General features: G+C 42.1%; 2 protein-coding genes across 2 annotated transcripts in view; one reads left to right on the top strand and one right to left on the bottom strand.

Moving 5' to 3' along the window:
- Window positions 1–3,032: 3,032 nt before the first annotated feature.
- tmem117 (transmembrane protein 117) overlaps window positions 3,033–16,779 on the top strand; it is a gene marked incomplete at both ends in the record, with an annotated part of 36,925 nt that continues 23,178 nt past the window's right edge. The window contains one exon of the mRNA XM_079224268.1: window positions 3,033–3,312. Coding sequence (XP_079080394.1) covers window positions 3,033–3,312 — 280 coding nt within the window. The remainder of the gene's footprint in view (window positions 3,313–16,779) is intronic.
- Window positions 13,154–15,905, bottom strand: LOC306741697 (P2Y purinoceptor 1-like; the record flags this gene model as incomplete). Its single annotated transcript, XM_079224012.1, has 2 exons — window positions 13,154–14,154; window positions 15,860–15,905. The coding sequence occupies 2 exons, from the start codon at window positions 15,903–15,905 to the stop codon at window positions 13,154–13,156; spliced, it is 1,047 nt and encodes a 348-aa protein (XP_079080138.1).

Consider the following 16,779-nt stretch of genomic DNA (forward strand, 5'->3'; position numbering starts at 1 on the left):
TGTACAGCATTTGTGACCTCTTTTGTCTGTGAAATGTATTTTATAAATACAAGTATTATTATTATTACTATAATAATATGTTTTATTATTACTACTATTATAATAATGTGCTGCAATTAACCTAACAATTATTAAGTCGGCAATCAGTTTTATTTTAATCACAAGACATTTATATTGAACATTGTTGGGTATTTAAACTAGGCTCAAATAAAACAACATTGTGAACACATGTGGGTTTATTGGAATATGGGTTCATTTGAACTTCATTGAAGATAAACGATATTTGCTTTTAATTGCGAATGTTAAAATACATTATTTCTCGGCTCGGGGTTTGCTGGCATTAGTAACCAACAGTGGTATACTAAAACATGATTGCATTGCTTCTTCATATTATGTAACTGTGCTTGGAGCACGATTAAAGTAAGTCAGTTATTTCTCCGTTTTGATTTAGGTCCCTGACGTGTGACAACGGGGAGATTTCCGCCTCTCGTGGCAGCAGATCGTATTTAGCGTGAAATCCTGCAACATCTGGAAGCCACCGGGCTTCCTGTCCCTGCTCTATGTCCCTCCTACTCATAGTTCCAACTCCACCTCAATAAATAAATAAATGAATGAATAGATTTTACAGCAGAAAAAGCATCCTGTCGCCAGAGGGAATATCAGCTCTGTGGGTCAGAACCGGTCACAACGCACCGAGCAACACCGGAAACAATGTCAACCCGTCTTCAAAATACGGGTGTGAATTGTGTCATTTAAAAATGATCGAGTTAGTGAAGTCCACAGCAGCAAAAATTGACATTTAAGCATGTTTACATAGTGCAGTTGAGAGTTCAAATGATCTATTAATGATTATACGTAAAAAGTTAAATTATACTTAGACAATAACATAGACAGGCGAGCCAAAATCAAATATCTACTCTATATACATGTCCGTTTCGTTTTATTTTGAAAGACAAAAGCGGAAGTGGTCCGCCTGTACTGACTCTGACTTGACGCTGGTGAATAATGCGTGTCGGCTACATTGCGTTGCACAGATGCTATGCTTGCTGTGTGGACCCAGCTATCTCCATCCGCCCCGCAGCAGCAGCAGCAGCGTCCTGATTACAGCCCAGAAACGGCACCGTTCGGCGGGAAGCCGCTGACGAGGCGCCCGCCCGCCTGGCTGAGCTAGCCCACACCGGGCGCATGGACGCTCCAGCACAATGGCAGAGGATTTGGGGGTACCTCTGTTGTATACCAACAACAGGTCGCGTGGATAATCCCCTCCACGACCCACGACCCGCGTCATCTGCTGTTTGGGATGATTAGAGCTTCGCGGTCGGCTTGATATGTGACAGGAGAGCCGTGCGGGACCGGGGCTTCTCGTCCCCCTGGCTTGTCGACCGAGAGGAACCACGGCGTGGAGCAGGTGCGTTCATGACGCCGACGGGTCTGCCGCTGCCGCCGCGCACGTGCACAATTGGCAGGGCTGGCACGAATTTCGGCCCGTCCCAGATGTCGCCGGGTGCATCGACATTAAAGTTGTGTAATCGGATAATTCCAGTCAAGCTTGTGTTATCTCTGAGATATACGTGTGGTCGGTCGGCGCTGTGACATTTGGCGACGTCCCCTCTGACATTAGGGTGTGTGTGTGTGTGTGTGTGTGTGTGTGTGTGTGTGTGTGTGTGGCCACAGACTTATGCTCTTAACGCGGCTGTCTATTCAGGAATTGACAGATCTGGCACGAATTGTGGGGCCGTTCAGTGCATTTTCCTGCAGCACTTAAGAGACTGTTTCTGTTGGGTCAGTCCAAATGTAATTTCTATGGTTTATAGAGAGGAAAGCCGGGGAGTTCAGAGGATGTTATTATAAGCAGCTGGTTGATAAGGAGGAGGAAGTATTGGTTGCATTCCCATCATTCTCTCCAGCCCACTATCCTACGCCACCCTGTGTATCCCTGGTTGATGAGTCCTTTCTGTCCTGTTTTTCATGGGTGTCCTTTGGGTGCTCTGGCTAAGTGCCTCTCCACGCACGTGTGGGACTCTCCAGCCAGAAGGATCTGGCCTCCATAACGGGGAGCCGGTCCCCTGTCACAACACCCTCCTGTTTAATGGTTAGAATGGGATGAAGATGGAAAAGTGTGATGATTTTTGAGTCTATTAGTGAAATCCCTTTGCTTTGCACCACCCAAGGTGGCACATAATGACAAGACAAACATGAAGCCAGGGAAATTGAATAGCCACATGGGGGGGTGGGCGGGGGACTTTGGCGGCTCTATTTCTGAAGCTGTCTCATCATCCCAAATTCCCCACTGTGGGGTATTTTAGGAAACCGTGTCAAAGCAGGGAACAGGTTTATAGGAAGTTGAGTCCAGCAAAGTCAGACCGGTCACAGTGGGTTATGCAGCGAGGGAGTTCAGGGTGGAGTTCATGGGTGAATGAACGTTGTTGGCTTTAAATAATCCAGAGGGGTGGACTGTTTGGGAAGTTACTCACGCGGGGGCCGCCGCTTGGCAGGTGTTCCCGAGCGAAGCGTCGGCGTAAAGCCGCCACAATAATTTTGAGGGGAGCACAGATCAGACGGGCTGAGAGGATAAGCCTCTCCAAAGCCAGCGCTTTACAGCTAAGAGCTTCAAGATTCTACCTGATCCAGGTATGACACTCGCACCCCAGCCTGTTTCACCGACTGTTGTCGAATCAAGTCTTTTAAAGTTTGAACTTCTTGGCTCTTGTTTTCAGAAAGACATTTAGCTGTGTTGCCATCTGTCACTGTTTGGTTGATAATCTTAGCGTTGATGGCCTTCCTTTGCACTAAAACATCTCCATGGAGGTGCATTATTGACACTGGCGCTGCCTGAATTCAGCATAATCCCAATCTGCACCAAACCTCGGTTATATTCCTACCACTAATCTCAGTCGGAGGGATGTTTTCACTTTAATCTGCCCTGCTGAGTCAAGTGTAATGTAATCTGACTGAAAGAAGCACTCTCTCTCTCTCTCCCTCTCCCTCTCCCCCTCCCTCCCAGGTGTAGTGTGGCTGGGGGGCTCAGCAGGATGGACATAGGTGCCCAGTTTCGCTACTATTTCCAGCACCCGTGGTCGCGTCTCTTCGTGGCCTACCTCGTCACCTTCTTTAACTTCCTCATCTTCGCCGAGGACCCCATCTCCCACAGTCAGACGGGGGCCCACATGATCGTGGTGGGCAACTGCTTCTCCTTCCTGTTCAACAAGTACCCGGGCCTGGGATGGAACACGGTGAAAGTAATATGCTGGATACTGGCCATAATCACTGGCATGATAGCCGGGAAGTTTATATTCCACCGCCGGCTCTTTGGTAAGTCATGTGCACAATAATGCAGGGGAATGTGCAGAGTAATGGCTCTGCTGAGGGAGGGAACCTTCCTCCTGAGTTGTTTTTGTTGTGGCTGTTCACCAGAAAAAGCACTTTCCACTCATACTGCAATTCTTTTTGTTGCAAAAAATAATGAAATTAAAGGCAGATCTCATCTTTGTATCTATGCTCCCACACCCATCCTTTGGTCGGAAACTCTTTTCTGCCTTTCTTCTCACTTATCATCAGATCTGGGTCAAACACTACTTGCAAATCCTTTCTTTTTTTTTTTTTTACTTTAGAAGGGCTGCAACTAACATGTATTTCCATTGTCCAATCCTGATTACTATGATATAACATTTTCTTTTCTTCTCCATAAATGTCAGAAATAGTCAAATATGCCCTTCCCAAAAGTTTGTTATTTTTGCTTAAGGAATACTTTATGCTTACATGACCTGAAATGACTTAACTGATTAATCCACTAATCGTTTCAGCTCTAGGTTGTATTACATAAGTGAGGCTGCCGCAAGGTTAAATCATTATAATTATAATAATATTTGTAAAACGTTACAAACTCCATAGTGTACATAAGAGATTTATTTTGCTGCGGAATATATTTATTGTACTGTACATATATCAATGCCTTATGCATGTTTGAATGCGGAAAAGATTTATTTTTAAGTCTGGGGAGAATGTTGACTTTGTTTTCAGGACTATTCTTCCCGTTTGTACCTGATCGTTGGTTCTTTACCTTTTTGGCTTGTAACCCACTTTAACGAGGCACGATCTACTCACGCCCACTCTGCTGCTGTGGGCTGCAGTGAACAACACAAAGCAAACAACACACCAACCACAAAAAACTCTATTTTTATCTGTTGTGTTTGTTTAGGAGAGGATGTTTAGACATGAGAAACCATTTTGTATCTTGCAGTAAAAGAAGTGAATGGTAAAATATACATTATTTGATGATATCCCACAAAAGGATTCAATAGATCTTTTTCACTGGCAGACATTTTTACATATCACTGTGAGTCCATGCAGTAGAACCAGAGATATCATCTTTTTTTATGCACCTGTCAAAACCTGCCGCCCCCATTGCGTTATGCTATTAACCGGTAATGTGATCTTAAGCCGCCACTTGAGGCAAGTTTTCAGATGTTGTGCAGCTACCTCCGGAGCGACAAAACCTTTTTATACAATGTCATTTTCACATATGCAGCAGTGTTTCCCAAGAACCGTAAACATGCTTTTTATGTGTCGCCGGAGTTCCCATTTTAATGACGGTGTTTTGTTGTGTCCGCTGACGAGTCCAAATGTCTCGTCATGGAAAGAAAAGTACTGCGCATCAGCAACGGCTTTGTAAGCCCTGCCGGTGAGCAGGCACGCTTGCAGGACTCCGATACACCAAAATGGAATGCGGCCACTCATAAATAAATGTTTTTTTTATTAGACATGTTTTTTCCTGCTATGATCGAGCCTCTGCAACACAACATCCATCACCTCCGTAAGCCACATTTTTTTTCAAATGTCACTCCTCCTGTTGCTCACTTGTTCCACCTCTCGCCCCTCCTTGATGCATTACCTCTTCTTTTTCCACCTCCTGCCATCTTTCTCACCTCGCCTTACAACCCCAGCCTTTTCTCTCTCTTCTCGCTCTCTTGACGGCTCGACTCTTTCCATTTCACTCTCCTCTCATGAGGCTGCGACTCCAATTTCAGCCGCCCGCCATTTGTTTCAACTGCAGCAGTTCCTTCTTAACTGACACATTTAATTTCCCAGTCACTTCACAACTCACTTAGGCCCGGATATTATTGGCCACCCTGGCTTATCTCTTAGGGATGAACCATTAATGACTATAATTGGAGAGCACGGCGAAAGAGAGGGAGGGGGGGTACGCTGAGTGATCGTCTTTTCTGAGCCACGAGTGCATGATGATACTTTCTGCAAATATACAATCCTCACTTGGCGGGGAAATGGAAAATGGCTTTGAGGACCGTGGGTCTGACGGTACCAGCTGTTCTGTCTCAAGTTGCAATCGTTTCATTGATTAGGATGTTTCCTTTCTTAGAGTCTGTGTTCCTGTGGGTCAGGATGACCCATATGGGATTACTTGATGCATACATACTGAAAGAGAAATTCATTTTGATGTAGTTTTAATTGGTCAGGTCTGAAATACAATATGTCATCTTTATTTAGATACATAATTTGATGGCGCGAACCAATCACCAGCCAGACCAAGTTGAGAAACACTAATATATGTCATCAGTAGATATAAACTCTTTGAGTTTTCTGACCCAACTTACAAAACTAAATTTAACTTACCTCTGGTGTTATCTATATCTATCTATGCATAGCTTGGGTTTGGGTCAATATTTTAAGAAATACTCTTTCTTGGAGTTAGATGGTTAGTTCGGAACACTGATATTTAATCACTTTAACCACAAGGTCGGCGGTTCAATCCCCGGCTCCTCCTGTCCGTATGTCGAAGTGTACTTGGGCAAAGGACTGGGGAAGACAAATGGAGAGACACATTATTGTTCAGAAATCTATGAGATCAATTATAAAAATGAAAAAATGCAGATGCATGACAAGTTACCACCAGAGCTTGATGAGGATTTTTTTATTTTGTTAATATAGGAGACCTGCCCTTTTTTAAAACGTTATTTGCATCCGTGTGCATCATTTATATGACCCACTTAGCACGAACAGAACACTTTTTTTCAGTCAATACTGAGCAAGCCGGATAACCTCAATATATTACTGCACCATTAGCATTTTCTCATTGTAGTAGCAGTGTATCTGGATCAGGGTCTAACCACTTACATTGGCTTGAGGGTACAGAGGACAGAACAAGTACAGCTCATCCTGCAGCCAGGTACAACTAATGCACTTCAACAAGCCTCCAAACAGATGGTTTGTGCGTCTGTTTGTGTGTGTGTGGGTGTGTGTGTATTTGTAAGTGCGAGAGAGTGATGATGTTGCGTGTGTGTGTATTTTGTGAAAAGGACAGATGAAGTGAATCTCTAGTAGAGAAGGGAAGGGATTGTGGAGAGGCGGGATGTGCCCGGCACAACATTTCAGTAAAGCAGTTATGTAATCGCAACCCAGGTAATGCATAAGCTGTGCTGGAGCACCAGGCCCACTGTAAAATCTATCATCTATTATAGATCTGTCACACAGGCCCACATGGCCCACCTACTGCACACCATGATGTCTGTACCGAGGCCCTGCGGACCTGCACTCTGATATGTAGGCCGACAGTGGACTTCTGGATAGAAACGCGCTCCATGCAAAGGGTTTAAGTACATGGGGGAAAAAAGCACTTTGAAATGTATGACTTTTTCTGATGCCACTTGACAAATGTGTATATATATATATATATATCACCTCGCATAACTGGAGTCATTTTCCCGCTCATTCTGTTTGCAGCTACGCTTAACTTCAAATCAATTTGTCCAAACTGTGGAGACAGACATTGTTTTTTAAAGCTGACACATCGCCTGAATCATCTATCATTTATAAATGGCCCAGAAAAGATTTCACAGGGAATTGCACCACCTCCTCCCTCTAGCGGTTTTTAGTGTTTCCTTTTTTTTTTTTTATCCCCTATTGGGCACAATATAGGATTTACCCCTTCAGAATCTCACAAATGTTAATCCAGTTGTCGCATATAACGGTTTCTTTGCAATCTTTATAATTCAGTTATGTTTTTCACTCACGTTGCTATTTAGAGTAGGCTGAGGTGCACAGTATTGTTCTCCGTTGCAGGAAAAACAGTATAAACTCTTGATGATGAATAGCTTCTGACAGATTATATGATTTAAGACTATATTTGAGGTTCAAGGAACAACCTATGCTGTTCCATTCAGCCACTCAAGGCTATGTGTGATCTCTAATGGAGAGGGCCGTAGCCAGTGACTTCTGGTCATTCAGAGGGAGACTAGCTGTCATTACACGTTTGCATTAAATCTTAGGTCACAGGGTTTGTGAGTTTTCTATTTCGGTTTGAATGTGCTTTGTTTGCGTTGAGCCGTGGAGTAGATGGAGGGACTCCTTTCAATTTCAAGACATGGACTCCTTTGGGCAAATCATGGTCAAAGACTTTGCTGTTCACTTTAGTGGAAGTGCAGTATAAGCATTATCAGATTCTACCACATGGTAATCGTATGAACATGTTTTTTAAAATAATTTATAGCAAATCTGACTGCTTTCAGCAGAGCACAAAATAAAGCCAAGTAAGTAGCAGTTATTAGGTTTATTTGATCAAGTAAAAGTGAGCGTGGAAGTCAAGTAAAACATTCCCTACTCTTACATACTTGAATACTACAAAATAGATATGGATTGATGAAAAGTCGATTTATGTTGGCAGATGTCAATCTGTTCCATAGTCTAGTGGAAGTGACAGCGAAGGATGCTTGAACCTTCACTGACAACCGCCATGAGAACATCAACATAAGAGCCCTACAGGTCAAATGATGTGCGGATGGAAGATGTGAAATCCATTGACATTGAAAACACATCCAACCTATGAATTTAAAGGAAAAATCAGCGATTTAGTAGTATTACCAGTATAAAGACTGGAAATACACAACTAGCCTGGCTCTGTACAAAGGTAAGAAAGTATGCCTGCTAGCACCTCTCGACATTACGACTTAAAACATTATGTTTGTTTTAATCCACACAAAAATTGAAAGTCTAAAAAGGATTATATAATGTATCAGCTCATTGACACTACGCAGGAACAAGAGCAACACGTGTCACTCGCTACCTGATCTGTACATCCTGCTCGGTCGGTACTGCACATGTGCAAACTACTACTCCACCGCTGTGGTTAAACACCTTTTGTGCACCTTCTTTTTTTCCCCTGATGATGCTACATTGTGACCGACAAATTTGTGTTGAAGTTGGCAGAAACAGCAGGACTGTGCTGCCCACCATTTGGCTGCCGGCACAGTCCCGTTCAGCTAAATTTACGAAGCTTGCGGCTAACGTCGGCAGAGGTTGCATTGAGTTACATTACGATGCGTTCAAGCTCTATTCAGTAAAACATTGTATCGGGGCGAAAGTCAGTTCAAACATTATAATGCGTTTGAATGTTATCTTGTACAGTTTAGTTTTTGGTAAGGAAAAAAAAAGGTATCGAAACATTTCTTTTAAAGTGAGCTATGAGGCTGGCCGTGTTTGAAATAGGCCAATTTGAGAGGGGGGTATTGATATTTCCCAAAATGTTAAACTATTCCTTTAAAAATAAATACACATTTCACCATTGAAAGTGCAATCCATGAAATCTTAGTAATTAGTCTTATTTTGGTGACTTTTTTTTTGAAGAGCAAGCATTACTGTGATATTTTTCTTTGTTGTCACTAGTAAACTCTCAGTGGAGTCCTAAAAACGACTACTTTCCTTTTGCTTGAATTTAAAAATGTGGTCGTCTTATGATCAGAATTGATCAATCATGTTGTAAAAATAAAACATGTGTTATTAAAGACATCATATTTCTAACGAGTGTCTCATACATAACTGCTTGGTCTTTCTGCAGTGATGCAGCACTCCAGCTTTACATTGTCGGCCTCCTCTCGCAGTAAATGACTATCTCACTCCATCTCCATAATTGGAAGTGAAACTGCTTCTCATTTCTTTCTCTTGCTGCCTCAGTCTTTAGGTGAATATATTATGCTAATATCTCTCTCCAAGGCTGTGCAACTTCTAAAAGGTAAATTGAAGGGTAATTCTGAGTCGCGTGGAGCACCATCTTAACCGGATTAGACCCTCCTTTGCATCTTATTACACACACTTAACATTCAATCAAACGCTGACCGCTCATCTCTACTTGGAGGAGTCATTTAAGGCTCCAGAATAGCGTGAACAGCACAAGAAAAGGTGACGGTAATGTGCGAAAACCCGAAAGCCGTCGAACACAGAGCTGTTAACGCCGTTGGAGTCTCTGCTGAGCTCTGCGTTTTGTGTGCGTTAAAGAGTGTGAGATGTGTCATTGGTTGCTCTGTTTTTGGACGGCCTCTCGTCCCCTTTTGCCTGATCTTGATGAGCGTAGCCTGCAGGATGCCATCTGGGTTCTGTCATGTGTTATTACTGTTGCACGCAATGGCTGCGGTGGCTTATGTACAGCAGTGTGTGGCTGCGGGTCAGAGTTGTGTGTGTGTGTGTGTGGGGAAGAGTGGATCGGGAGAGCTTGCTGCATGCTTTGTTGCTGTTGAGAGTGAATTAATGTCTGTCTATTCATACGGCTGTCGAAACAATTAGTCTTTCAATTTGTCATCGGGAAATTATTCCACAAGGATTATGATAATGACAAACATTTCCGAGTTACAGCGTCTCAGTTTCTGGTTTACAAGGTTTGCAAGTTTACAATTCTGGTCACAATTATTGGTACCCATGACATTTATGTACATCATATAGAGAATATCTACTGAAAACAAAAACAGCGTGAAACAGCTTTGGTCTGAAGACACTCCATGTTTAGTACAGAACAGAAAATGAAACTGTTAATAAAAAAACTATTAAAACTGAAAGATTGCCATGACCGTGGTATTGGCACCCTTCAAATCAGCGAAAAAACTAATTACATTTGACTCACCTGTGATAAATTGTCACGGCCCACATCACTTTCATTAGCCAACTGTTTTAAATCCTGATCTTTGGAGAGAGCTGACATCTGCCATGAAGCCACGATGGTGACGTTTGGAGGCAGTCAGACGAGTTTTATACCCAAACATTAACGAAGGGTGCTTACACGTAATTTGAAAATTCATATTTTTCGGTAAACGTCCTAATAAAATAGTCTGAAGATACAAATGTGGTACATTTCCATTAATTTCTGAAGGTATTGTACAAGTTTTGCAAAAATGCCAAGAGTGCCAATAATCCATTAAATTTGATTCAAAAGTAACTCAAATATTTAACAATATTGAATATATATTCAGCAATACATCATACTGAGGTTAAAAGACTAACATTTGAATCCATATTTTAATGAGTTCACGCAAACATAACTCACACATTTCCAGACATTAATCATATTTTACATTTGCAATGTTTGTTATATAAGGTGGAGTTCAACTACAATTATCTTGTATTATCAATTATTCTGATGAGAAGGTTCAGGCTTATCCTTTCATTATTGCATTTAATGATCATTGAATTATCAATTGTTTCAGATACATTGTCTGTTGATTGACTTTTTTAAGGCATTACATTGAGCTGTATTCTGCATCTGTACAGCGCACCGCCGAGGAATCCACAAATAGCAATGTCACCCGGGGCGATCTACAGTATACAGATGATCTGCAGTTATAATTATCAGCCTCATGACTATTATTAGTGGCAGTGCGCTGCAGCTTGAATTTATACTTCTGTCTGACCGTGTGAGGCTGCTGTCTCTTGGATGTTGACGTCTTTGAAGATTTTAGAACAGTGTGTGGTTGGATTATTGTCAGGAAATCCAAACTATACAGTCTGCATTCCTATGAGGTGATATTTGTCTCATGATATTTGCACAATCGGTAGAATTGTGAAAATTAAGCTGCTCTAATCAACATTTTTATGTTAGCAGTAGAAGAAAAAAAGACTGTAATATGAAAATACATTGATTGTATAGACGAGACTGCAGAGCTGCAACCTCTGTAAAAGTGTGATACCCTTTTTTTAAGCTATTTTTGGGTTTTAACTGTTTCATGAATCTCAATGAATGCTATTATTGCTCCCTGTCTGATGGATGGGTATAACACATGTTTGCTAACACGTTCACTATATCAACTTTAAACGATGATGAAAATACGTCTTATTATCAATATAATAAGACATTATATACACTATAATTATCATAGTATTGTCTTTACAGCATGTCCCCAAGGGGCCCAAAACGTAGCTGGCGTAGTTTAGCTCTTATCTTGTGTAGTTCCGCACAAATCATTACAATGAGGTTTACAAAGTAAAAAACATTTCCATTTTTCACCCCAAAAATGTATTGTACTATTTCCTAAACCGTCACAATACTTTTCCATTGTCACAAAGACGTTATTAATACGCTTTACTTGTGGCGTGAACTTGATTTCCATGTGCTTGCAGTAAAGGATAAAACACAAAGGTGTTTGCAGAGCACACAGGGAGGCAATAAGGACGAGAGACACCAAACAAAAGAATCCAGCCAAAAGGAAATTGCTTATTTACCTGAAATGTATGACTGTCGGTCTGAAGTCGAGCCACAAATAACAAAATGAGCTGATCTAACAGACCTCTTACAGCTTCTCTGGTACAGTGCTGTGTCTGGACTGGACTTGCTGCAGTCTTCCCGCGGTGGGAATTCTGTTGTCATTTCTCCAGCTCTGATTTATTGTCCAGACGCTTAGTTACAGAGGAGTTCATCTCTGGGGTCGCTCGTGGCCGTAGTCATGGCTATTCCCTAACCAGCCCGTGATGCCGCGGCCCAGTACAAGTGTGATGAATGGGGATGCTACAGTGTGCAGTGTGCACATGCTAAGATGCAGGCAGGACTCTCTGCACTCTGGGTTTGTGTTTGACGGAGGATGTTCATTAGGATCCCCGAGGAGCTGCAGGATTGTTGTTCTGATGCTTCAAATGAAAAAAGCAGGGCACAGAAGAGCTGCGTGCTGAAACCTAAAATAGATGAAAGCAGACGCACTCGAAAACAGCAGAGCTGCTCTGGACTATAATACAAAGAGCAGTGATTGAGATGGAAAGATTGCGCCATCAATAGTTGAAGAATCAATATGGCTGTGATGGTATCGCTTCACTGTTTGTCCAGACATGAGCCATGTTTTGGTTTTTCAAAGCTCAGGGTTTACTGCTTTCATTGTTCATTTTTTAACACATTTTCCATGTGCGGTTTCCAGTTCACTCCAAAACAGGCAAAATATTTAGAGAGGAGGTGTTGGTGGGTGCTTTTCCAGATTTGTCTTGATAAGACTATAACAGTTAATCCCACCAGCTATACAAATAGATAACAGAGCGCTGTTCATTCACCTGTGCTTTCTTGTTATGATACAGGTGCAGAAAACAATGAGCCTGTATGAAAGCATCTGCGCCCCTTTATTCAAATTGCCCCTTTATTTAGTTACTTATCTGTATGGGATTGAGCAAATGGGTACATTTAACAACACATTTTTGGACACAAGCTAAACTTGTGTGTAGAGCTGAAATGATGAGTCCATTAATTGACAGACAAGAGAAAATTAATGTGCAAATATTTTGACAATCTGCTAATCATTTTTGTCATTCATCAAGCGAAGAAATGGCAAACATTCATTCACTGATGCCAGCTTCTCAAGTGTGAGGATTTGATATATCTTCATAGATTTAAATTATTTTGGTTTTGTTTGCCCGGATTAAAACATAGCAATATGTTTATGTGAATTTGGGCTAAAATTATGAAGGGCATTGGTTAAAATATTTGACATTATGACAAAACCATCATGTGAGTTTGTCAATATAATGTTGTTCACACCAAAAGCGTTGCAAATTTTTCTCACGAGTAGATTGCATGCAAAGTCAATGTTAATGTCTTTTGACGATGTCTATTAATCAGACCACAGATGATGATTCACGAGGTGAAGCACGTATGAGGGTGAGAACACTTCATGTCATCAAGTCCAATACATTTGAAAAATGTAATTAAAGGGTTTTATAATGCAAAACCTGCCATGATGAGGTTAAACCCAGATTGTATCTGATTATTTATCAGCCACAGTAGTTTATTTTTTTTCTTCTTGAATTCCATGATAATTGTATCATTAAGGTTTGGCTTATGTTTACAGTAATAAAGCCAGGGTAACTATAGCCAAAATGGTCATGCACTGGGTCCACTCGGTCACCCAATCACCCCAACCCTCCTGCTGGCTCTGCAGCACAGCCTCCTGTATCCGTCTCTCTTCAAGGCCAGCAGCTTCCTCTGGAACTGCTCACTAGCCATAATATAGAGCACCGGGTCCAGGCAGCTGCTTACGCTGCACATGGCCTCAAAGAACAGGAACGAGGCGTAGAGAACGTTGGTGTTAGACGGCGTGATCTGGTCGGTGATCCTCATGAACACCAGGGTGACGATCATGACGTGGTACGGCATGAAGGAAACCACAAAAACGAGTATGGCAGCGGCGATGAGCCGCAGAGGCTTCCCTGCCGCCCGCTGGGCTCCTCTAGGCTTTCTGCCTCTTGGGAGATGCCTCAACACACAAGCTGTCTTTATGTAGAAAGCCAGCATGATGCTAGACGGCAGCAGGAAGCCTAATAGTGTTCTGATGATGGTGACGGTCTTGACATACATGAAAGGGCCCTTGATGTGGTCCATACAGACGGTGGTGTTTTCCGGTCGCTGAAGAGCAAAAGTCATGAATAAGTCCGGGATGGAACTCAGGATCAGCGTGGCCCACGCGCAGACGGCGCACAGCTTGGCTTTACCCACACCCCACCAGCGGAGGGAGCTGATCGGGTGCACCGTCCCGACGTAGCGGTCGAAACTGATCAGCGTGAGGAAGAGGATGCTGCCGTATATGTTGAAGTTGAAGGCGATCTTCTTGAACTGGCAGAAGGTCTGTATGTCTTTGAGGCGCTGCCTCTGGAAGGTGACGTAGATGGTGACGGGGAGGGTGAGGATCCAGGCGGAGTCGCACAGGGCCAGGTTCAGCAGGAAAACATGGCTGGCGCTCTGGGTTTTCCTGAAGCAGGAGAAGTTGATCATGGCCGCTACGTTTCCCAGGATGCCCACGGGGAGGGCAAAGGAGAAGAGGACCAGCAGGATGTAGCAATACCATTGGCCGTGCTGAAATTGGCCGCATAATACTGTTGACTGGTTCAGGAACTCTAGAAGCACCTCTGGGATTCAAGGACAGGAGTCAGATTTTGCTGCTGTATTATCATGGTCAATAAAAGAGTAGTCCAGCATTTTAGAATTGTACTTGCATAGAATTGGAGGGCTTGTGAGACTGACTCACATGACTTTTATGCAGGAGACTGGAGTTTGCTGTGCACCTCATCGCAGAGGTGCAATTATTGTTTACGTTTGTATTAAACCGTATACAGTCTTACCTGACATTAATAAAGTGTGTTTATTTCAAAGTTATTATGTGCAGAAAATTTACATTTTTAAAACATTGCCGTTGGTGAATGTAATTTCGTAATCTGAGGTTCTGCAAAATTGCTGTTTTTTATTTGGTGATGCAGTTGAAAAAGAATGCAACAGAGACCGAAATAACTTGGATTTTGAGGAATAAGGTCAAGCTCCAAAATAACTGCTTCCTGCACTTCCCATAATTAATTAACGATGGTGTCTTTTGTTCCACCCTCTGACAAGTAAATACCCACTTTCAGACTTCATCTTTCATAGACTGCATAGTCATCTGTGTCTAGAACATGTATCTAAAATAGACATCGACATGTTCAAAATAGACACCTCCAGTCAAACAAGAGTGCCAAAGTGATCCTATTATTTATTTCATTTTGAACTGTGAAATAGGGGTAATTTAAGGCATACAATAATTCAGATCTGCCAGGTTATGCACAGCAAATGATATAAAATGGTCTCATTTATACTTCCCTTTAAGCAAGAGATTAAACGATGCATAAATACAGTTATCTTCCCACAATAAGACCAAATATGCTCAATATTATCCTGTCTAACTTCTGGAAGTCAAGTTCTATAAAACACAGTGGTATACTCATTTTAGTTGGGTTTAATAAGATCATATTTGAATAACCTCCAGAATAATGCAGGTCTCCCTCTGTTTTATTGACTGCCAGTAAGCCCTGCTCTCAGACAGTTCATTAAGTAAGACGTGTTCAGCCTCTCTCTCCCAGGGCCCTTTTTATTTACGGTAGCTATCGCCACAGTCTCAGAGCGTCACCAGCGCATCCAGGAAGTGAGAGCTGGACTGTCTACTGCAAACATCGAAACCTGAGGACTGTTGATCTATTGCCAATGTCACCGATAATGAATCCATTTTTCAAATGAGCAGATGGTAACAATGAACGTTTTGCACATTTCAACCTTGTCTTATATCCTATTTTGTGAGGATGGAGGTTTATGACACCGAGCTGCTCCACAACTCCACCAGGAGTTGTGATTTAAGAACCTTTGGTTTACCCTAACACCCTAACCCTATATATTATTAATATAATAATTATTATATATTCTTTTTTGTGCAATACTGTTTTATCTTTTATATTTTGTGCCTTATTTTTATTTATTTTTTACCTTCAGTTTTTTCTAATTCTGTGTGTTAGGAGGACCCAGCAAAATAAGCATTTCATTGTATAGAATAACTGTTATCTGTGCATATGACAGTAAAACATCTTGGATCTTGAATCATACAGCTACACAGCAAATATTCAAGTATAAGGGTATTGTTGACAGTATTTCGATTTAAACAGTAGTGCCAGGAAATTGAAATAACAATAATAATGGAACAAAATGGAAAAATAGCTAATCCAAACTAATATTTCAAATGGAAAAGTTAGTTATTTCATTATTGTATCATACATTATTTGTAAAAGCTCTAGAATATTGTTGGTGAATGGTTACCTCCGTTTGCCGTGTCAGACGTGCTGCTGTTGAGGAGCGGGATCATGATGAATGCAGACGGTGATCACATCTCAGGTCGCCTTCACTCCTCCTCTTCCTCCAGCTGTGTGCTTCTCATCTGTCAGGCGCTGTTGGCTGCACTCCCGTGTGTGTGTGTGTGTGTGTGTGTGTGTGTGTGTGTGTGTGTGTGTGTGTGTGTGTGTGTGTGTGTGTGTGTGTGTGTGTGTGTGTGTGTGTGTGTGTGTGTGTGTGTGAGTGAGATACAGGAAGTCACTGTTGAAACATCTAAAATACATTCAGTAATTGCTTGTCTGTGTGCGTCAGTGCAGGTGTCTCACCGCTGGCCTGTGCTAGTTAAACAGTTGTGTTTGTGTTCTTCTGTGGGTTGATTACTCCTATAAATCCGGTGACTTCCCGGAATTATTGCATGTGATCTCATTATCAGATAACGGGTAACCATAATGTTGGCAGTTTGAATCCCTTGATGGACTGAGACGATGGGAATCCTAAAAACGTTGTAATGCACTTAAGATTTACTGTGAATTTGAACGTACACTCAGTTGCTAGTGTTTTAGGTACACCAACAACTAATACAACAGTCCTGCAGTGAAGTGTTTCTGCTGGTTAGCAAACCCTCGTTGATATAAATAGGCGGGACAAATTTATAGAAACACCTGTCAATATAGAGCAAAACAGTTAAAAAAAACAACACAATAATGTTTTCATTTTCCACAAATGCGATTAATCGTGACAACGTCAGACCCAGATGTGGCGTTCAGAGGACAGAAGAAGTCCCCTCTAATGGTCCAATGCTTTCTGCCCAACGTCTACGATTGTATTGAGAATGCTTTGACTGTAAAGACGCTGCTGCTCGTCTGTATACCTGCCAGTCAGCTCTCCGGCGCGTGTCCGCTCATCAC

This window comes from Taurulus bubalis, assembly GCF_910589615.1.
Source record: "Taurulus bubalis genome assembly, chromosome: 9".
Classification (NCBI taxonomy): Eukaryota; Metazoa; Chordata; class Actinopteri; order Perciformes; family Cottidae; genus Taurulus; species Taurulus bubalis.